Source organism: Pempheris klunzingeri, chromosome 11, assembly GCF_042242105.1.
Source record: "Pempheris klunzingeri isolate RE-2024b chromosome 11, fPemKlu1.hap1, whole genome shotgun sequence".
In the NCBI taxonomy this organism is placed as follows: domain Eukaryota; kingdom Metazoa; phylum Chordata; class Actinopteri; order Acropomatiformes; family Pempheridae; genus Pempheris; species Pempheris klunzingeri.
The window spans coordinates 19,409,725-19,433,186 of record NC_092022.1 but is presented as its reverse complement, the minus strand read 5'-3'; the positions used below and the strand labels follow the sequence as shown (position 1 = coordinate 19,433,186).

Below are 23,462 nucleotides of genomic sequence, written 5' to 3'. Positions count from 1 at the left end.
TAGTCATAATAACAGCTTCCATCCAGCATCTGCTTTTCTTCCTCCTTTGAATGGCTAAGCAACAATATTCATGTTTTGTATGTCATCATTTAATGTCACCATGTTTCTGTGTGCTACCAAAGTAAGCATGTTGTAGTGAGCTAGTGTTACCCCCTCAGCGAACTAGATTTCTTCTCCTGTGGCTACAGCATCCATTGTTTTCAATTAGGAATGCTAATAATGCTAGCAGGCTGCTGTTTGTAGAAAAATTGAAAACTAATATTGTCTCATAATTTTATAATTTAGTAGCACATTATGACCTAAAACAAAGAATAACTCATTTTTTGATAACAAAATATTTCAAACCCAGACGTAACTCCAACATGGCATTGCTTTCTAGTCAGAGGTCCACAAAAAGGGGCCCTGGATAGCAGAAAAACATACACAGAGGGGAAAAAAAGCGTACCTACTGATAACCTACCATGGGTGGCTTATAGAGTAGTTTGTTGCCAGGGTTGTTATTTAAGAAGAGCAACACATATGTTAACATTGGCACTACAACAGCTGTCTCATTGAATGCAGTTTAAATTCAAATGGAACTGACCCCATAAGTCCAATCATGATCTTTTAGACCACATCTGGAAACCGTTGTTTAAAAAAACAGAGCTGAATGCAAGAAAATGTTGACATCAATTTCTTAACGCTCAACTGTCTTGTGGTTAAGTAGACGAGGCCACATCCTGCTGATTGGTTTTTGTTGTTTTGTTTTTAGTGCCTTGGTTTTGACCTTGTCTGTTTTTAGACTACAACACATTTTCTAAATAGAAGCTACTATTCAACACTGTAGTTGTGATGTTTTTGAAGGTATGTCTTTTGAGGAAACTCACTGAGCAGTTTTAGCACTGAATTAAGTGATATCTCATTTTGGTTAAAATATTTTCACTTTTTAGCCAGCATGCATCGTATGAACTCATTATGTATCAAAAACATTACTGAATGAATGTTATAAGGTTTTGAAAGTGAGAATAGCAGTTCTCGGCAACTCATGTACTCATGCTAAAATGTGAAAATGCTTTAACATTATGTCATATTGCTTTGAAGGATGTAAATGGATTTCTTAATCTATTTAATTCACTCTGTGCAGTTGTGTGTTTAATTTAATTACCATTGTTGTATAATATTTTAACTGTATTTATGTGGTCTGCAGTCTGTGTAAATTATTCTGGAGAATGACATGCACACACTCCGCATAACACATTTGATGGTCCTAAACTTTTTATGTGTATGCAAGTTCCTTTCATTGACCTGTGAACCACTTTTGTCATGAAGAATAAAACAAGCCAACACTGGATGCAGATTGTGGTCTTTTGAGTTCAAACACAGTCATGTGTAACACACAATACTGAGATGATATAATGTGGAATCATACAGCAGGCTACGGTTGGTTTGTGGTAAAGTTTCTGCCAATTACAAAGGTGATCTTTCCTTGGTATGTTATGGTGAGCGCTCCTTCTAAAACCGTTTGTTCCTAGTTGGGAGGAAAATCTGAGACAGTAGGTACAGACCAGCAGTCCAACTGCATGGTTTAGACAGCTGGATTTTAAGTAGGCTAAAACTGAATCTGAAGTCAAAGCTGTGACTCAGCAGTTGTTTGAGTAATAACAAAATTTCCATGTAGGAGTGACTCTGAAGTACAAGGACAGTCCAGACATGTTTAATGTTATACAAACGTTCCTTTGCGAAGTTAAAAAAATCCACTGCAGATATTAAAATGTGATCGAGACACAGATCACAAAGCTAATATAATAAGAACAGGAGCCCTCTTTTACAAAAGTTAATTAGCATTTAAAACAAATAATCATACATAAATTACAGTAAAACAAAAGTAAAGAATTAACTAAGTGCTTCAAAATATGAAGTTGATCCAGTTTCACTCCAAACATAAACTGTAGTCTAAGATATTTACAACAAACATTAAAGCCCTTAATGGGTTCCTTTAAACTACTTAGACACATCAATTTATCAAGATTATTAATCTGTTTGTAGATTATTTCTGTGGAGCAACACATTTTACTGTTGGTGCCTGTATCTGAGGTCAGGCTGCAAAACAAGTTTGATGAGTATCAGATCTCCTTGTGAGAAGTTATAATAAATTACTTAAAATAAAATTTAGAAGCAAACAAGAGGCAATGATGAATGTGATCGTAATCTGAGAGATAAACATGACCAAGAGATCTTTAAGCAGTTTCTACAAGCAAACAGAAAATCTAGGACTGAGAGGAAAAAATGCTCATATGAGTCTTTGTCTGCAGAATCTGGAGAAAAAAATGATATAATTTGTATGCAAGAAACTCAGCATCACATTTGAATTTACCAAATCATGCCCTTGTATGAAATAATGTACCTTTAGGCTGCCTTTAACTCCTACTCTCACTCAAATAAAGAGCAGGCAGGAGTCCTGGCACGAACACTAAGCGATGCGCTGCTGTGGATGACAGAAAAACATATTTTAGCCACATAAAAAAGGCCCACCTAAAAAAATCAACATCACTTGAAGTGTGCGCTATATTTAGAATATTCTCACTGCTTCACGTTGCCGACAGACAACCCTCTTAATAAGGAGCTGAAGTCAATCTGCTGTAAGTAATACTCTATGGATAAGGCCCTCTTACACGGCACTTCAAGAAATCTGAAGTGTCCCTTTAATGCCATGATCCTGCAAATACATATTTTTTAAAGCAGAAAACTGATCACACACTTCTCTGGTCTCATGCACCTCTAAAGGGTCCTTGAATCTTATCCTCATGCCACAAAGCAGATACTTGCTGGCTTGAGGCAGCCTTACATCTACATTTTATGTGCTCAGGTTAGACTAGTGGCTTGACCGGCTTCACCCTCTGTCACTGTATGTCTGGTTCCACTAGTCTTACCAATAGCCACCAGCAAACAATAGCTCTGGTTTTGAGAAACTTTTCCTGAACAATGTTCTTTGACCTGCCTCACCATGTTGGTGCCCTCTCAGTAACTGGTGTGTTGTTGAGTTGGGACACTGAGGAGGCTCAACAGTGTGTTCCAGCATCCCAGAAGCACCCCCATCTTTACCTGCGCCCACACACTCTCCACAACCCTCCGGAGCAGGTTCTAGTCCCTCTTGACCACAGTATCACTGCAACTACAAACAGCTAACACATGTCACATTACTATCACTGGTAGCCTGCTGCTAGTCACCCTCTGCCACGTCATTCTAGCAGGCAACAAAGCACACACTCCTGCCTACCAGATCATGATGGGGTAACTTGCATGCTAACAAAATGGCCTACTGAGCAACCAGATCAGGGGTGTCAAACTCATCTTAGTTCAGGGGCCAAGTCCATTAAGTCTAAGTCCATTTTCTTCTCAATCATAGACATAGTCTATAACACATGGACGTAGCGTGAAGCCAATTCAAGTCCTTTCTAATGGCGAGCAGGGGGCGATTCCGCTGGTTGCAAAAAGAAGAGAGAATGAATGGAAGCCTATGAGAAAATGACCCTACTTCAGTAAACGCGTTCCTCATGAATTTATGGTCTCAGTTACTGGTGTCAAGTCTTCAATACACCATGACGATAAAGCAGGTTATGCTTTAAGGCGGGACTACGTTGTAATTTAACCAATCAGAGGCGCACTTCACGGATGGAACGTCACTTCTGGTTCCAAACAACCAAGATGGCGACGCCTGTGAAGCCAAACTTGCGGCTTCAAAGCGGCGGTCCACAAACCAACGGGTGACGTCAGGACGTCTACGTCCACGTCCACCTCTTCCATCTGCAGCTTTAAACTAGCTAGCATGCTATGCTAACTACCACTCCTGAGCCGCCACAAAACCAAACAACCCTAAAAAGCTTCTTTTTTCTTCCACTCCAGAGGCGAATATGATTGTCTTTACTTCACTACATTTACTCTCTAGTTAATGGTTACTTTACAGAGAAGGATTTTACATACAAAACATTTAATGATGTAGATCAATCCATCATATCTGACAATAAATTAAGTAGATAAAGAGTTGAATCGTGTTGTCCTCACCAGCTACAAATGTAACACTTACAGGGACAATTAGTCCTTTAGCTTTTGATACTTTATTCACACATTTACAGTAGCATTTGCCATGCAGGGCTTTTGTTAATCTTACGCAGGAATAAACTTTTTCCAGTGTCATGGACACACTTTATCATGTCCCAGAGTCACGTAGAGAAAATGCTCTTGAGAAAAGGGGTGTTTGTTGTGGTTGGTCAGGTCTGTGGTCATGATTGGCTGCAGAGAGCACCGACCCTCCCCTTTGAATCACGGGGAGGAGCTGCAGAGCCGGAGTGTGTGTTGTTCATGATGTGCCAGTGTGCTGGGACAGCGGATCTCAGGCGTGTGTCCAGCACACTGTAAACATGGCCGTGAAGTCAGTGGGCACCGCGCTGAGCCGCGCTCTGCTCACCAGAGGAAACAGGACCCCTCCTCTCGTGCAGTCCCCCAAAGTGAAAAGACTTTCTACCACATGCAGGGCCTACGGGGGAGGAAAGCATGGCAGCGGAACAACAAAAGAAGAAAGTTGCAGCTCCGACTGGGACAGGCCGAGGGAGGACGAGCGGCCGTCCAGCGAGCCTCCTCTCAGATGTTCGGAGAAGAAGCGACCCAAGGAGCCCGCGGGTGTCCCCGGTGTCTCCGGTGTGAGGAGACGGGCGTACACCTCCACGGCGGCCTCGGTGGACCAGAAGTCCTACCTGTGGGCTCGGTACAATGAGATGAAGCGGCTGGTTCACGGTAAGTTTGAACCCCCACACGGTGAAGCCACCACGTCTCCTCTGTGTGTGTGTGTGTGTGTGTGTGTCCACAACACGAAGACATTTTGTTTACCCTCTTCCCAACAGATGGCACACACGCATTTTAGGGCTTAACAAGTAAAAAAAAAACAACAACATATGCCTTATTTTGAATGAAAACGACAAGTCATTAACAATTCAGTAAGTTAATTTGCTCTCCCACAGTTGACGACCAGCTCCATTGTATGTCAGGCTGAGGTCAACACTAACGTTAGCTTAGGGGCTATGTTTACACCTCTTTAAATACTGCTACTCCAAGCTAACAGTTTAGTTTACTAGTTTAGTGTCATGCTATTACATCTGTTACTATTTCGACAGAACAGCTAGTTAGTGTATAAATGCATAGCTCAAGCCGAATGATCACAATAGAGCTGGCACAATTCAAAATGAAGCTTGAAAAACAGAAATGGAAATGGAAAACAAATAACTTAATAGTGCAATTTGATATTTTATTTCAATTTTCACCTGCACAATCAATGTGCAGTTTTCTTTATAGTGACTGACCCATTGCAAAGCATGAAGTGGTTTTAGGTGAATGGGTTTTAATTCAAGCTGGTCGTGTGCTCTCACTCAGACAAGAGATAGATCTGGTCTTCAGGAATGTGACTCAGCATGGAAAGAGGGGCATTGTCATTAAAGGAGTATCTGGAGGGAAACTGGCCTCAGGGTTGGTACACACACGTCTGCTGCCCGGCTGCAGCACTCACTGAACTCTCCCAGGATAGAAAGCCATGGCCCACTTTCCCTATAGACAACAGAGTGACAGTGACACAGCTCTGTGCTCATATTCCAGCCAGGGTATTAGAGACCGTCTCAGGGACAGATTGTAAAATGTTTGTTTAATCTGTGCCCTGTGTTAGCTGCACGACTGCTGTGCTTAACAGAATAGCAGCCAGCTAAACTGATGAAAAAGATAATGAAAAGAACCTCCACAACAAATGGTTCAAAAATGTCTTGCTCCCATTCAGCGATATCTTAAATTACTCTCGATTTTCGAAGGGCTGTACAAAATGTTCTTTTTTGGATCGACTTAGTTCCGCGAAGAGTCAGTTTTGGCGTACTACAGGCACACATTACACAACCTCTGATGAGCTCGCCAGCTTCACTGAAATGAAAACAGCAGTGGAATTACTTCTCTCCTCCTCTGCAGAAGTGCATAATCAGCGGGTTTCACAAAATTAAAGAGATAGCACAGATTTTTTTACATTAAAGAGTAAATGAGTCAGACAGCACATCTCTATTCTTGTATTAGAGTTTTGTATTAAGTCTTTTATCCCTTAAAATCCTAAACAGGGACATGGACTGCAAATTAGCTATGGCTAGAAATCCTATACACATTGCATCGGTTTCATTTTATTTAAATGCGACACTGCCTACATGTATTGTCCCTATCAAATAAACTAATAACGTAAATAAATAAACATTGTGAATGACCTAATCCTACCCTCCCTCAAATGAAAACGCCGCCTTTTGTCTTGTTCCCTTACCATGTGTTGTCATGGATGTCTGTCTGACTTGAGCTTTATTTGACTTGTGTAATGTGAACGAGGTTTTTTGTTCTGCCGCCAGACCTGATCCCACCAGGTGCGTGTAACCTCCTCAACTCCTCCACCATCTACCCTAACAATGAGGTCAACCTGGCCGAAGTGGACATCTACGGCTTTGATTACGACTACACGCTGGCTCTGTACTCAAATGCTCTCAACACAATGATCTACAATACAGCGAGAAGCTTCCTAATTGAACATTATAAGGTGTGTCTTAAAGGGAGGTTGCACCAACAATACTGGCATCACAACTGCTTTCAGAATCAGATTAATTTATCCACTTTTGTCCATCTTCTTGACAGTACCCTGAAGGCATCGGCAAATATGATTACATTCCTAGCTTTGCTGCTCGGGGTCTTCACTATGACATCCAAAAGGTAAATTCTTTGAAATCACAGATGTCCCGTCGCAGGAACGTTCTTGTAGAGATTAGTACAAGTGAAACTGTTTTTCACCCCTCTGTAGGGTCTTCTGATGAAAATAGATGCCTTCCATTACATTCAGTCAGGAACAGTTTATCGGTAAGACGTTGATGCTGCGCTGAATGTCTGTTGCAGAATGTTAGTTACACCTTTAGGCCGTCATTTTTAATTGCTTTTTTTGATCCATATCTGCATCCTTGCTTCTGGAGGCAAAATCACCTGTTTGTGTTGTCTGATAATATTGCGTGTGTTTTTGAGCTCTAGTTTTATGTTTGATGTTCCCAGGGGACTGAGCCCAGTGCCAGACGAGGAGGTCCTTCAGCTCTACGGGGGCACTTATCATGTCCCCCTGCAGCAGGACAGTGGCTTCTATGGAAAGGTAAGGAGCATGTGTTTTTTGTACAGAAAACAGAGTAATTATACAGTGATACAGTGTATAGTAATGTGAATGCAATTAGATAATCTTTATAACAGTTAGGTGGAGAGAGCTGAACATTTATTACAGTTACTGCATGTTTACACTTGTTTCATCTCTGTGAAATATGCGTTTGGTTTGGCACAGATAAGAAAGCTCTTAATTTTGTGGGCGCAACACATCTGCTATAATCTCTCAAACAGGCATGTAGTTCAGGATTAAATTTATTATGGGTATTTCAAGTGTCTAGCTTTGCGTGGCTTTACTATTACATAAGGCCAGATTGTGAATTTTGTAATCTCATTTGTTCCGCTGTCGTCATGAATCTGCTGGAAGGCAGTGTCCCAACTCTGTGTCCAACAAAATGATTTGTTTTCTGGTTATGATTCTTCAAAAGTTGCTCTCAATTAGTCTCAGTAATTTGAGGTTTCTATTGAGTCTGACAGTCACAAAGGTTAATCGGACTTGTTTGCTAATTAGGAGCAATTTGGACTCAGATGTTTTGAATCAGACTCAAATAGTTTTCGGCCCATTAGGTCTTTTAAGTGCTTTCTTGCAGCGGGAAGTATGCCTCTCCATCTTCTAATTCTCCTTGAAAAAGTCCTATCCAAAGTAGTTTTGGTGGAGCTCTAATCTCATTTTGGGACTTGGCTCTGTTTTCAGTGTAGCCTCTTAGTGGGTAGTGGCTGTTGTGGAAATGGTTCCAAATGTGATTAGGAAGTAATTCAAAAGACCATAGATGTAGAATTATGTTAATTTTACAAGTTCACAAGCATGTACTGCATCCCTCGCTATCCAGCAGAAGTAAGTACCACGCAACAAAATGTATTTTCTATCACAGGGGCCGAAGGTGAAGCAGTTCATGGACATCTTCTCCATCCCTGAGATGACCCTCTTGGCTGTGGCAAATGATTTTTTCATCACCAACGACATTGAATATGATCCAGTTCACCTTTTTAAAGACGTGTCGGTGAGCGTGGCCCCTGACTCTCACAGTATCAAATGTGACACCCTATGTTTACAGTCCTGGCCTCACCCTGTAGCTCATACTGAGAAGCATACTGACCTGCTGCATTTGACTGTTTTCACATGCTGTAATTCTTCAGCTGGAGGCTCGGGAATCTGCTGAGCTCAGTAAATGATTACAGTGGGCTCTCATGGGTAGAACAAAGAACAATTACTGCCTTTCCTCTTGGCCCTGGGGTGCTAGGGTTTCCAGTTACAGGACACTACAGCACGTCTGCTCTGACCCCACGATATCTGCTTTGATAAAAAAAAAAACATGCAAACCTCTTAAGGATAAACATCTAAGGTTCTTAGAAATGTTCATGTAATGATCTGTCTCTCAGTAGAAAATCCCCATGCTTAAAAAAATACCCTGAAATAATAATGCTGTGAAGAACTGTTGCCTCTATGTAACACTTTTTAATCCTCAGGAAGCAATTGGCATGGTTCACCTCAAAGGCTACATGTACAAATGGGTCATGGAAGATCTCCGTAAGAAATCCCTTTTCTTATTTTGTATCAAGCCAGCACATGGCTGCACATGAAAATAGATTATACTTCCACTTTGTGCCACTGAGCTGTTTCCCTTCTCTTCATAGATAAGTTCATTCTGAGAGGAGAAGAGACTGACGCTGTCTTGCATCAATTGGTCAGTCACGGAAAGAAACTCTTCCTCATCACCAACAGTCCTTTCAGCTTCGTGTAAGTGTCAGCTATCTGTGGCACACGTTTTAATGAGTCCACTCTGACTCATGATGAAGTTCTGCTGCAATCTGTTATCGTAATGTTTTTCCTGTGTGCAGGGATAAAGGAATGACACACATGGTGGGGAAAAACTGGAGGGACTTTTTTGACATCATCATTGTGCAGGCCGACAAACCTCACTTCTTCACTGATTGTATCAAGTGAGTAAACGTTTCAGAGAGAACAGTAAACACAACAGCCATCACCTGAAATGTTCATATTCAAAACTCAGTAGAACTAAACAATCGCATCGACTTGATGTGTTCACTTTTGGTTGCTTGTTTTGGAGAGTGATCTCAGAAACTGTTACTCTAACAGACCTTTCAGACGCTTGGATGGTAATGGAGACCTTCGATGGGAAAAGATAAACAGTTTGGACAAAGGCCAGATCTACAAACAGGTCTGTATTCCTTTAGGCTACTGTCTGACCTTCTGAAAGCTAAACTTTGTCTTGTGTTTGAGCTCAGTCAGGTCCCCTAATCAGTACGCTTATCTCTCTGTGTGTCTAAGCTGTGTTTTTACATGTTGCACTCTGTGTGTCTGAATGAACTGAGGACCATGGCCTGTGGTTTGGGGTTTTCTTTGTGTTTCAGGGGAACTTGTATGACTTTCTCAGACTGACAGGATGGCGAGGTTCAAAGGTTCTTTACTTTGGAGACCACCTTTACAGTGACTTGGCGGTACGTGTTGAAGCAAATTAAGGATCCGTGTTATTGCTAACGGTTGTTTTTGTGATTAGAATGATTTCTATATGAATTTAGCACAGAATCTCTTCCTAAAGAATTTTAAAAGAGGTTTTCAGGATTGCTTATATGACATTAATGTAACATTTACTGATAACATTTGCCATTATACATTAGTAATGGTCCAGATCCTGTAAAACACACACAGACACAGACGTACAGATCCACACACTGCCAGATGCCCACTGACTGACTGTATTGCACAATTCTGAAAATTTCCAATGTGGCGTTTGGGTGCAGCCAGAGGGGAGGAGGGGATGCAGAGTGAAAATTTCAAACACCAGATGGCAGTACAGACTTCCTGTTTTTCGTAGAAAAATGTAGTATAATGGCATGGATACAAATAGCTAAAACATATGTATTGTTCGAATACTGTTTTGAAGTACTTGCTGGTTACACTCACAATCAGAATCAAGGAGGACAAGGCTTTATTTGTATAGCACCTTCAAACACAGGCAACGTGCTTCACATAAAGTGGAGAAATGAATTAGAGCAGCATTTAAAGAATAGATAAAATGAGATAAACTACAAACAGACAAAGTGTATATAAAAGGCGAGAAATACAGTGCAGGAACAAGATATAATGTCCCAAATTCAATGAAAGAAATAAAAGTGCAGTAGAGAAAACAATCAATCACGGCACAGCAAAATCAAGGCACGGGGGAGCAGCAGAGGTTTTAAATTAGATTTGAAAATGTGTAAAGTTGGGGTTTTAGTTTGTTGATTTTGACTTGAGGCACTGGTCTGGCAGGGCTCACTGGTTATGTATTCCACCTCAGGAACTGAATATTTTGCTGTGGATTAAATTCCCCTGTAGTTTTCTACTACTTCTGTCTCAGATAAAGACACTGCATGCTAATCTTTGCCGGGCCCTCGCAGGACACTACAGTCGATCGTTGTACAGGCTAGAGTTTGACCAAAGCAATTTCACTTGTCGCGGTGTAGGACCTGATGTTGCGGCATGGCTGGCGTACGGCAGCCATAGTACCTGAGCTGGAGCACGAAACCAAAGTGGTGAGCACAGAGCGCTACGCTCTGAACCTCACGTGGCTACAGGCTTTAACTGGCCTGATGGAGCGCCTACAGGTGAGAAGTAAACCCCTGGATTGTATCGAGCTTTTGCTGTATGTTTGTATGGGCTCTCACAAAATTATATACACTACTCACAAAAAGTTAGGGATATTCGACTTTCAGGTGAAATTTATGGAAAATGGAAAAAGTTAATGCGACAGTGATATTATATCATGAAAGTAGGGCATTTAAGTAGAAGCATGCAATGGTCATTTCTTCATTTTAAACAATTTATTGAAAGAAAATCTAACAACAGTGGTGGGTATACCACAACAAAAAATGTTCAGTGTCTCAATAAATTGGGATGTGGCCAAAGGACGTCCACTCCTCTCCTTTCTGTGACTCTTCCAGTCTCTCTGTATCACTGTTGCAACCTCCTGATGACACTGTGACCCTCTAAGCTCAGTGAAAACTTCCATCTGAGGACTTCCTGTTTGAGGCCTCGCAATGGCGAGGTGCTGTTGATCAATTGTTAGGTGTCGTCTTGGTCTCATGATGTCACAATGTGAACAGCATAATGAGGAGGACTGTTTAAATACTAATTCTAACTGAAGCAGGAAATGTATTGGTCGATTCATGGATCAAACCTGTTGTGAATGTTGCTGTTAAGCTTCTTGTTAGAGAACAGCAACTTGTGCAAAAAGTACTGAAACACTGAACAGTTGGACATGTGCATTCAAAGGTTTAGAGAAGGTCACATTAAGTTCACCTGGAAAGGTTAGAATGCATTTTAGGTTCATCCTGAAATTTCACCCGAAAGCCGAATATCCCTAACTTTTTGTGAGTAGTGTATATTGTTATTTTTTTGCAGCAGTAGATCTTGATTAGTCCATAGTGTTCATATTCTTCTTCATTATCCCAGACACACCGCGACCCAGAGTCTAAACAGGTTTTTCAGGAATGGCAGAACGAGAGAGATGAGCTCAGGTGAGAGTGCTTATCTTAATCCTTCAATCAGTGAATTATACACCCCCCATTGACCCTGCTTTTATCATGTCTGCCACGTTAGTTCATTTTGAAAGCAAGAATCTGCCATTTTTACTCAGTGGTATTGATACTTTTATTTGTTTTAGAATCTGAATCCTCCCTCCAGCACTAAGCCTACGAATTCATACACAATTAAAATCACATTGACACCTACCCTCACCTTTTGTGCCGCAGGGCGATGATCAAGAACTTGTTCAACCCTCAGTTCGGCAGCATCTTCAGAACACAACACAACCCCACCTACTTCTCCAGACGCCTGTGTCGTTTCTCTGACATCTACATGGCCTCCCTCAGCTGCCTTCTGAATTACGACATGTCGTACACTTTCTACCCCCGCCGCACCCCTCTGCAGCATGAGGCTCCTCTGTGGATGGACCAGCTTTGCACAGGCTGCATGAAGACGCCTTTCCTGGAAGAGATGTCTCACATACGATGAGGGCCTTGCTCCCCTCACTGACTGTTAGGATTTCGTATTTTAGGCCCGGCCAACCTTTGAGATTGCTTGAGGATTTCTTTTACGTACAGTAGCAGGATTTCTTTTTAGCCAAGAAGGTGCTGCACAACTCTCCCTACGGGGCAAACCATTCTCACTCTTCATGGAGACCCACCTCCCCGGGGACTTCAGTAGAGGGCGCTGTAGATTTAGCTGCTGTCCAGAGACCAGATGGTCGGTCAGATGTGGTACAAGACTGACAGATACTCTAGAGTCAGAATGATATGGAAATGCTGCACAATATGAGCTACCAACGCACAATTACACCAAATAAAAAAGTAAAATCTGACCTACTTATGTGTTGAAGTCTTATTAACCCTGTTACATTGAACACATCACATTTTCATGAGATAATAGGTTGGTTAAAATGAAACAAATTATCTTGAGATTCATGAATTATGAACACTAATAAGCACAGCCTAGCACTAACACTCACCTTTAATTAATTAAATGCATGCATGTGCTAAAATTTATTTGATTGGTCGACTGGTTGCCAGGCAGCAGCATCCATTCATCCCCACTGTACTCAGCATCACAAACTCAGTTCACTTCCAGCCGCCTGCCCGAAGACAACAGCAAAGGTATTGTACTGTGTGCTGCCTGCAGCCCGCTGTTCGAGCTGAGTGGTTGTTATTAAGTGGCATGTGCGTGTGTTTGATGGTTACAGCTGATGATAAATAGCAGGGAGAGGAAGAACAGCGGTGTTGGTCAAGTTTTATGGAGCTGTCCCGTGCAGGAGTTACTGCAGTGGCTGCTGCTCAGCGCTGCACGCTCGGTTAAAGCGCACACTGTATGGCTCATATGGGCTCTTATTAATAGACGTACGCACGCCAATGAACTATTATTATTATTAACTATATCATTGCTCTTTTTGCACCAGTACCAAACTGTGAGATCCAGAAGTTTGGCTTCAAGACAGACGCTATTTCTTAAATCATTTTACCGCATACTGACCACTGGCACCGCCGTTACAGGAAGTTTGGATTTGTGATGCCTGATGTCTCATCTTGTGTTTTCCATCAGATGTCACCGCTAATGTGTCACATGTGACCGTCCATCCACCCCACCCCACCCTGTCAGTGTAAAACATCTTGAATCCACCCTTAGGGGCGTTGGAGTGGGTGATAACTCACTGTTTAACTGTCTCCATGTTATATTAGACATATTAGTCTTAACTGAGCTCTCAGCGAGACGGCGAGTCTCACTTTACAACTGTTCTTGTGTCTGAATAGAAAATCTTAAGTCTAAGTGTTCTGAAAATGATGCGTTTTTTAAAATATGGGGTCCTAATGTGTTCAATATTAAACAATTAAGACACGAGGAAACAATATGCACGAGTAATATAATAAATATATATATATAAAAACACTATCAAATACATAAAGTAGGAAATACTGCGTATTAAAATGTCACATTAATTCCATCTGTTTTATTTCCTGTATAAGTTTGATTGGAGATGAACTCCAATTCTCTGTCACATTCATTTTCTCCATCAAAACAGCCCTTTTCAAGAGTCTATTTCAATCAGATAATGGCATTTTATTTCATAATGTCATTTTTCATGACAGCGTCTGTCGTCCATTTAGGATGGATTTGCATTTTTAACACCTCATGACACTATTTTGACATTCACTCATTAATTGTACCTCAGCATCCTCGTTCAAGATTTATAGATTCATGTGACATTTGATGACAGAATGACATTTTCTCTCAATTTTCCACTGGGGACTTGTAGTTTCCTCATGTTTCCTCAGCGAGACCATGGCTGTTTGTTGTTTGACACCTCTCTTGGCACACTGCTTGTTGGCTGCATATTGCATCCAGTATTAAATTCTCTGCGGGTATGTTTTTTTTGTTGTTGTTGTTGTGGTGAATGGCCATCTTCATTGCCGTTGTATTTTAAACTACCGTGCCAATATGTTATGACACCGATTTTTCCCCTTTTGATGTTTTGTTCCAACGTCGACTGGAGAACGAGACACAAGTTTATTCACTGGAAAAGCACTGAAACACAATAACTGTATCATAATTAGCATCAATAAATATATTGGAGTTGCGAAAGGAAACTACATGAGGAAAAGTAAAGATTTAGAACTTCAGGGAATGATATGATACCAGCTTTTGTTTCTAACTTGCAGGAGTATCTTATAAAAACAGCAAAAATCGAACTCATCTCATTTACTGATGATACTGACTATTTGTTTGATGTAACTGAGAGGGATGGTTCATTGTGTTTAATACTGAGATATGTCATTCTAAGGTCAGAAAACAGGGAGGGTATTAGGTTATTTTTTATCTTTTTTTGGTGCTACATTTTCCCATGGAGTTCGATTTTAGTATCAGATGAACTCTATGATACCCAGTGACAGCACTGTTATCAGGTCATATTGCTTTCTGGTGGCTGGTGATCATTTAACATAGTTTTAAATTTTAACACGCCATAAATATAGGAGATGCTAGGAGGTGTGTTTTTCATGTGATGTTTGTGCTTCATGGGATCTTTGGTGGTGCATCTGTGTATCTGCTGGACTGTCTGGTGCTTGTGTCTGTTCCATGGCTGCCTGCCTCTCTGTGAATAAGCCTGCACCTGAGCAGAAGAGGCTGCTAGGTCGAACTTTTTCTACACATCTGCTGAACTCTTTAAACATGTTGATGTAATTTGCAAGACAGCAAAAAAGCCAAAAGCCTCAATTTCCTGAGGAACAAGTGTGTAGGAAGAAATGCATTCAACAAATCCAGTTTTATTATATACTGTGACTTCAACTGATCGACAGTCTTGTATAGGACAGTCTCTAAAATTAAATGATTGCACAGATTTTAGTTTTCTAAAATCAGCCCCTCCTTTGTCGGGGAGCTTTGCCCACCCTGTCCTTCATCCTTCAGTGCCTCCATCCTGGATTTCTTTACAGTTCCTTTTCTTCATCCTTTTCCTTTTATCTCTTCACCCCCCCCCCCCCCCCCCCACATTTTTCCCATTTCTGTCTTCACTCCTTCATTTTCTTACCTCCAAATCTTTTCATTCTCCTCCCATGCACAACCCTCCCTTCTCTCATATCTTTATACTTCCAGTTGAGTGCCTCTGTGCATGTCCCTATGCAAGCTGTGGGAGGCTGTGCACTCAGAGGTTTGTGTGCTCTAGCAGCCTGTCCCTCCACACAGCAGCCTCTTCTATTATTAAATGTAACGGGACCTTTACTTTCACAGCTGAGCAACGTCAGGATCTCTTCTCAGCGAAGGAAGATTTCCCCGTTGCAAATGATATTCCTTCATCTGCCTCGAAACTAGAAGCCCCACAGAGAAAACACAGACTTGCATTGTTTGTTTTACTGTATTATCATTCTTGTTCTTCTGCAAAAGCATTATAAAACCACAACATATTTGTTAATTCATGAGATTCAAGCTCCCTTTGGCCGACAAACAAAGAAAAAGCAGATGGGCTTGGATTTGTGGGATTGGAAATCTTGGTTTTGAGTGTAACACACAGAATCTGGGAGGATGAGCGGCGGAGAGACGCCTCAAGGCTGCTACTAATTGGAGCCTGTGAGTGGGGCAGTTTGAATTCACTGTTGTGTAATCATTAATCAGATCTCACGTGATCAATTAGTCTGTAATGAAGAAGGTTAAAACATCATTAGCCCAAATTGTTATATTAGCTATCTTGTCTTTTGGATGATATTGAATTAATAATGTGTCACACCAATAAGGATCACTGATTTCCTGTAGTGGCAGTGATTGTGCAGCTCTGATAACTGGATGTACAGCTATTAGATATAAGGTATGAATTTTGCATTGGGAGGTTAAATGAGATAAATCTTTCATTATGGGCCTTCTTTTACATGTTTGTAAGAAAATCAAATCTGTACATTTTAGTTTGCACTTGCACCATTTACCAAACTTTGCATCTTTTGTACAGATAAGGGCTCAAAATGTGCAAAAACATACTATGTGGTGTAAATGGCAAAAATAAACGATTTAGGACTACTATGATGGTAATAGTGTGAAGAAATTATAAGAAAAAAACGACCAAAAACAACCACGTTTGTGCCATTTTCATATAAGTGAATATAGATATAACCTGGTGACTACATAACCCACAATGCAACTGGACCTTTGGCAGTTTCCTTGGAGTGTCAGGTGTGTTATGCTAGTAGTGGCTAACGCAGCTTTGAGCAGCTGAGGAGCAAAAACTTGTGAGCAGACCCTGATGTGTAGAATTGGTGGAGTTCCTCTTTGAGCCTGTTTGACAAACACAATGTGAGTTGACCTGAGCTTCACTTCTAATCTTTCCTCATTGTCACCACTGCTGTTTACCTGCTTTTATTCTAAAGAACTGATGGCTACACTGTGCTTAAAAACAACACTGGTAACTAAGAGTAACAGACAAGACCACGTCTCTTTTTAATGTCACTGTGTGCTGCTTTGTTTCAGAAACGACCTTAAACTTTTATTGATAACCTGATGTGTTAGTTTGTGGCAATCAATCTGAAGTCTTGATTGTATATATTATGAGCTGAGCTCTCTTGACTGTCCCTATATCCAGAAAACCTGTGTGCCAGAGTCAAAGTCAACTTGAGAATCGCTTGCTTTTATTATTTAACACACAATACACTGTAGTCCATAGTCTCACTGCTGTCTCTGTTTCTTCCAGTTGTTTTATTCATATCACTTTGCCCCTTAGCGGATTGTTTCTCTGTTTTATTCACCCCAATAAAGTGCAGAAAGGTATGAAGAACATTGCGGTTTCTCCACTCATGACCATCTTTTGTGTATCAAAGAAACCAAGGGAAGCCTCAAAACACCACCCACTCAGTTTCCACGCAAGCATCGCCAGATTTCACATTGATTATTTATATGCTGGTGTATATGAGGCCACTGGCAGCCCCTGAAACACTTCGCTCTTTCATCCTCATAGATGTACGATGTCCCTTTGGCACTGTGTCAAACATGCAAGTCTGTGAAGATGCTCTCTTTGGTGGTACAATTTACTCTCGCCGGCGCTCTTGCCCTCCCATGCTGTAGTTTGATGTCTAATATGTCACTGAACCCTTTTGTAAATTACAGCCCTGCCTGTGGTGTCTGAAGTACGAGCCTGTGCTGTAATTAACATAGTCAGTGGGTCAGGGATGAGAAGCTCCATTAAATGAAGGCGTAGGTGTCATTGTGAAACCTGACTGATAGGAACGTGGTGGGAGAATGTTTTATGTGATTGGACAGCAGCGATATTTAATAAGCATCTAGATTCCGGTTGGATGTTTTTTAAATCATAAACCTACCCTCTTCTATATTAAAATTCACTGCATTGTATTTTCTTATGTGATTCTTAATTAGAGAGCTATCCCTTACTTATACGTGTGCAGGGACAACAAAACAAACAACCTTTAAAGCCATGTCTTGCTACTTAAAAGTCTTTTTTTGGAAATTGATTGCATCATTTTCCCCCCGTGTTGAATTATTTATCTGCAGACTGCATTTGTGTGCATTCTCCACTCAGAGGAGGATGTCAGCTGGACCACTGCAAACAGCTTATTAGAGCGAAAGTGTACTGTCTCTTTGATGGGCTCTGAATGAGTCACCCACTCCTTGCCTCTGTATCTGTGAGGCTTCTATATTTATTCTTGATCTTCATCACAAGTTGCCTTTGTAGTGTTGCTCATTCAGTCGTTTCAATACCTAACAGAGTGTATGAGCATATATGAACTGGTTTGCTCGGTGCAGGCTATACCTCACGTCCACACTCTTTGATGTCGGCCTCATTAACATTCAGAAAAGTGTCTTGTCAGGGGTGTAGTATCTTGAGGCTGTGGCTCTTGGTTTTTTATCTTTTATTTACTTCACTGGGAAAAAAAATATTGTACGAAAAGTCTGTCTCCTTCAATTTCATCTGACTTAATTGAGGCGACTGATTCTGACAAACAGCCATCACTGGCAAGTTCTGAAAAGACACGGTCCAAACACTGTAATATCTTAATCGGGTTTTAATTACTTGCAGTATATTATCATTGTGGCTGTGTTTTGTGGTGTGTATAGGATACAAGCTAGGGAAGCATTTAGATAAAGCCAATTAGTACACAATAACATTTAATGGCTAAATTCTAAAATGCAGTGCATGTAGCTGAGTGAGGGGTTTGTATGAACAGGGCTGACATGATATCTAACCATTGATTTATCCTCCTTGCTGGCTCTGTTTAGTCTGTCTCTGTTTCGATGCAAACATACCAAAAATGCCCCCTTTGACTTATAAATCATTACAAATGGAAACGTGACTGTGATTTGTGTAAATGATACAAACTGCAGGGTACTAGTCATAGGTGCTGGGATTAGCTTTAAAAAACACGTTTCGAGAATAAAAACTATAAGATTTCACCCTTTCATTACTGACTGATAAATGCCACAAATGTATTTTCTAAATGATTTGTTTAGTAATCATTTATAGTTTCAAACCAAAGTGCACTTAAGGTACACGCTGTGGCAGGTAATTCTACGACTCACTGCAATTTAGAATTCATGTTCCAGATGATAACGAGAATGTTACTCCCAATTAAGCATGAAGTGAAAACAAATGACAAACACTACACGCTGTTCCTCTCTAATGAATTTGTATTGTTTGTTCTCTGCACTACTGAGCTGCATGACAGACAGAGAATAGATACAGGGGAGGGGACCTCCCACAATCTGCAGTATGGGCTCTCAGCTAGAATGTGTTTTCTGCAGAAACATGCCTTTGAAACTTGATGACAAACTTGCAAGGTAAAGGATTAGCTTGGCGTGGAGGCTGTCTCTGTTGCAGGACACTAAGCACATTTCCTGACTCAATGCTCCTGCCCTCTGTGTCATCACAGTCTGCTGTTTTCTGGATGACACATGCAGACCTTTTCCTCTATTTTCAGAGACACCTGCTGTTCCCATGCCGAGGCGGCTACCCCACACACTCACTTGACTCCGTTAGGTCTGTATCTAGCTGGTGACAAAAAGTAGATGTTAAACCAGACAGCAGACATGAGCACTGTGTCAGGGTTTGGGTGATTTGGTTTTATTGCATCAAAGAACCAAAGTAACCTTACAAGATGTCTTAGGATTTTCTCTTGAAGGCTTTTTAGAGAAATTACTTTATGTGTATTTTTTGAAGATTAACCTCAATCTCGCAATCTGCTCCTGGTTTCTGAGAACTACTCAAATGGGTCAGACCTGACAACCACAATGAAATCATGCATGGAGGGAGCAAAAATGTCCGTTCAATAATTCAAATGAGATGACATTAATGCACTCCGTCTGCCAGCAGTAGTAACATAACATTTGTTGCTTTGAAAATTCAAATCCTAGCACAACCCTTAAAACCCAACAAATAATGTACAGTATCAGTTTAAAAAAATATATATATATATTACTTCTACAGTAGCAGGGTGTCTGATGCCAGATGTGTAAGCTTTATTAAACTTCAAAGAAGACAACAAAATACATCTGCATTAAAATAGTTGTATGAGAAGCTTATTGTAAATGTACCAAATTTATAATTTTGCTGTCAAAATCTTTTCTTTTAATAATTAATCATTTCATTTGGGCAAAATAGATAGAAAATCCACAATTACTGGCTTGATGTGAACTTCAGCATTTCCTTAATTTTACTGTTAATATAGAAGCTGATCAGCACCTGTTTAAGTTGTTTAGCAAATTACAAAACAGTAGCATTCATCCTGGGGTGATTTTTTTTATGCCTGGTGACGTTATTAAAGTCCAGAAGAGGGCACTGTTGCTCTGCATTCCTGTGACCACTGACAACTCAGTAATAAATGCACACAAATGCAGACTTACCCTTTACAGCACTTAAAGAAACTCACAACATCAAAACACCCACTTTCCAAACCAACTTTCTCTTTGACCTTTCCTGCGCAAATGTATCTGTATTCCACAAACCGCTAATATTGAATTGGTCAATACTGCAATGGTGGTCAGTGGAAATGAAAGCGATCAAATCTGCTATTCCCACTGTGTGTTGAAAGCAAAGGGATTAAAACTTGCCCTTTAGCTTTCTGACATTTCTCCACACCAGCCGGGGGATTTAAAGTTGAGTGTGACTCTGTTGTGACGAGTCATCTATTGATCACCTGGCATGAAGACAAAGTCTTTCTCAGACGCAGAGAACCATCCATCACGGAACTGCCTGGGACACAGCGGAGAGATAGCATGGCACTAAGAGATCTATTATAACTGAAATAGATCTTTCCCTGCAACACAGATCGATGAGAAGCATGTCCCTGTAGCTGTTGCCCTCATCCTGCTTCAGATCATAATTGTCTGAGGGAGATGGACTGCTATGATTAATTGATTTAAACTTTCCCTATGAAGTCCCTATTATTATTATTATCATTATTATTATTACTATGTTATTGGTAAGCCTTCAGAAAATGCAAGATGATGCCATTTGAAAATCAAAAATGAGGTAGATTGATGAAAACAAAAACATGCATCACTCTCTTGTTACCCACAGATTATAGCCTCTCACTTGCCAATGAAATGAAAACAACGGGGCCAATATAGGGAACTGATAATTGCATTCAAACCATTCAAAGAGTGGAGCGTAAAGTGGGATCGCGCTCATTCCATTCGAGCACATTGCAACAGCACCTCTTTTCTTGTCCACCATAACATCCTGGCCCTCTAATGAGAGGCTATGAAAGGCCACAGTGTGTGTGTGAGGCGGTTTGCAGAGGCTACCAGGGGCCTGAGGGGCATGTGACCTCACTGGGAGGAGGACGGCTCAGTGGGCTCGCTCCACTCCTCCCAGTCAGACAACAACCCGTACTGTAACTTCTCTTCAACTGTGTTATTTTCAGCCGTCTGCCAGAGGACTCCGCTCGGCAGCAGAGGGGGAGAAACTGATGTAAATTCTACATTCTACAACTGTGGGAGCGCGAAGGGGAGCTGAATTATAAATCAAATATAAGATTAAAAGTTGTGCAAATTCCTTTGAAGTGACAATGAAGTAAAGTCAAGTGAAGCAATAGACGTTGCTCTGTTCAATGTGACTTGACAGGCATTTGAACCATCCAAAACTAACAAAAATCTACAGCTTCAAATTACCTCTGCAGTCAGGCACTCTTATGCTCAGTCAGCCACTGAAATTTAAAAAGTGTAATGAAAACGAAATGCTCGCAGAGATAAGGCTCGTTTTTTTCCCCTTGTGCTTCAAAGCACAATTGCCCTTTGATTATTCCCTCCCTTCAAATATTTGTATGGCACCCCTTCCACTGCAAACTCACCCTCTCCAAATATCCGAGCGTATGTGTACTCCTTGTTCAGTCAAGTGTCTGGAAAATATTTGGAATATATACACAGGCCATAGGCAGTGTGTTCATGACGATACAGTATAAATATTGTGGAATGATTAACCACGTTCTTTAAGGGGCAGTTCACTAGCTCGGCCTCCGCCATTTTTAAAGTAAAGGTTCTTTCCAAACAACAACTACATATAGGAACCTCTACAGGGCAAAAAGAGTTCATCATTTAAAGGTGAGTATCCCTTAAAATACGTGTCAATTATTTTTATTTCTGTTAGAAAGCATATTCAAGCCGCTAGTATTTCTCTGTTCTCCTGACTAAATAAGCTAACATTACGACAAACAAATCATCTTTCGTCATTGTTTATGAAGACTTTGACATTCATGGTCAGTCTTTGATTGACAACGACCAAACAGGCCACCAAATGTCATTAGAGTCTAATTCAGAAGTTGCCAAGTCCTGGTTGGCGCATGAAAGTATGTGACATCACTTTTTTCGGTCCTGTCCGCTTCAAACCAGTGAGAGAGAGCGCAGAGAAAAACAGAACAGCAGGAATCTCTCAAAAACCTCTACCAAAAGCTAATTTTAACAGAAAGCTCTGTTCATGTAGGACAATCAGCAACAAACTGATTGAGACAACACATTTTTGGGGGCGATATTAACTACAAATATGACTCAGATCAGCTCTTCTGTTCCACACTTGAGAATCCACGTTAAAAATTGAGGTTTATCACACTTTTTCTATTCTTACCCCCTGCCACAGTTTCAGTTTCCTTCCTTTAGAAAGCACTTTGTACACCTTGCTTGGAAATTGCTAAGCAAATAAAATTGCATTAACATTATTTGTCCTGCTTTGAAACCACTGAAGAGCACAGGAGAAAAAAACAAATATTAATGAGAATGAACATAGAGCACAGGGCTTGTTTTAATCAAAGTGTTTCATTGTTTTCTGTTCAAATATTACTTATATTGAGCCAGCAGGGCCATACTTTGCCTTGAACCTCATGTTGCTTTGTAGCAGAGTTGATTTATGATGTTTGTCCAGCCTCAAACACATTAAACCCCCACACACAGAAAATTGGATTTCTTTTTAAAAGAAGTGAAATGATAAATTACGATGCACCTCCCTAACAAAGGCCTCTGCACAAGTTGTGTGCTTAATAAGCGCCTGCTTCTCTTCAGATAGGCACAACGCTCGTTTATTCCACAGGAGCAAATTTCCTGCCTCATGAAAGCGGAGCTGAGGATGAATGAATGATCTCTGCCTCCGCTCCACTCTCTCTTCACCTATCGTATACCACAAACCGACTCTGCCCCCACATCCCCCCGCCTTGCTGCTGTGGCCAAATCACTGAGTTCATGCGCTGGTAGCTGAGAGGAGAGATCCCACATCTATTTACATCTGTAGCAGCGATAACATTCATCTGTGCTGTTATATGGAGAAACAATGATTTAATCATGATGCTGCTAATTCTGACAGCACACATGATTTACTTGGGAAGACTCAGAGGGTCTTTTCTGTAAAAGCTTTTATATTTTGTGAGCTCAGCAATCTTTTTTGTTTTCGTCTGGGTTGGTGTTTTGTTGGTGTTACAGACAGTCTGACGACATAGATATTGGGAAGGGAACTCCATTTCTTTTGTCCTCTTGAGAGTCTTCCTGCCCGTCTGCTTCCTTAAAGACAAAAGAGGAGCCATAGCCGCTCAGGGGACTGGGCCTTGTTCCTGAAGTGATGTGATTAAAGGCCCCTGTCTGGGCTGCACCCATTCAGATGCCTCACACACGCCACAGCTGCTTTAGTTAATTGAATTGTCAGGAAAGCAGACAGGACTGAAGGTAGCACCAAGACTGACGCACTGGATCAATAGAGTGGCACTTAAATAAAGTTGGGCAGTGGCTCTGCCAAGGATGAAGAGCTGGCTGCATGTTG

General features: G+C 41.0%; 1 protein-coding gene across 1 annotated transcript; it reads left to right on the top strand.

The window, feature by feature from the left end:
* The first annotated feature begins 4,379 nt into the window (after positions 1-4,379).
* Positions 4,380-12,545, top strand: nt5dc2 (5'-nucleotidase domain containing 2). The gene is made up of 14 exons (XM_070839571.1): positions 4,380-4,770; positions 6,399-6,583; positions 6,679-6,753; positions 6,842-6,897; positions 7,084-7,177; positions 8,055-8,183; positions 8,650-8,710; positions 8,818-8,920; positions 9,022-9,123; positions 9,281-9,362; positions 9,556-9,642; positions 10,651-10,791; positions 11,639-11,703; positions 11,938-12,545. Exons 1-14 carry the CDS (start codon positions 4,398-4,400, stop codon positions 12,197-12,199), a joined length of 1,815 nt encoding a protein of 604 aa, XP_070695672.1. The 5' UTR covers positions 4,380-4,397; the 3' UTR covers positions 12,200-12,545.
* The last annotated feature ends 10,917 nt before the right edge of the window (positions 12,546-23,462 follow it).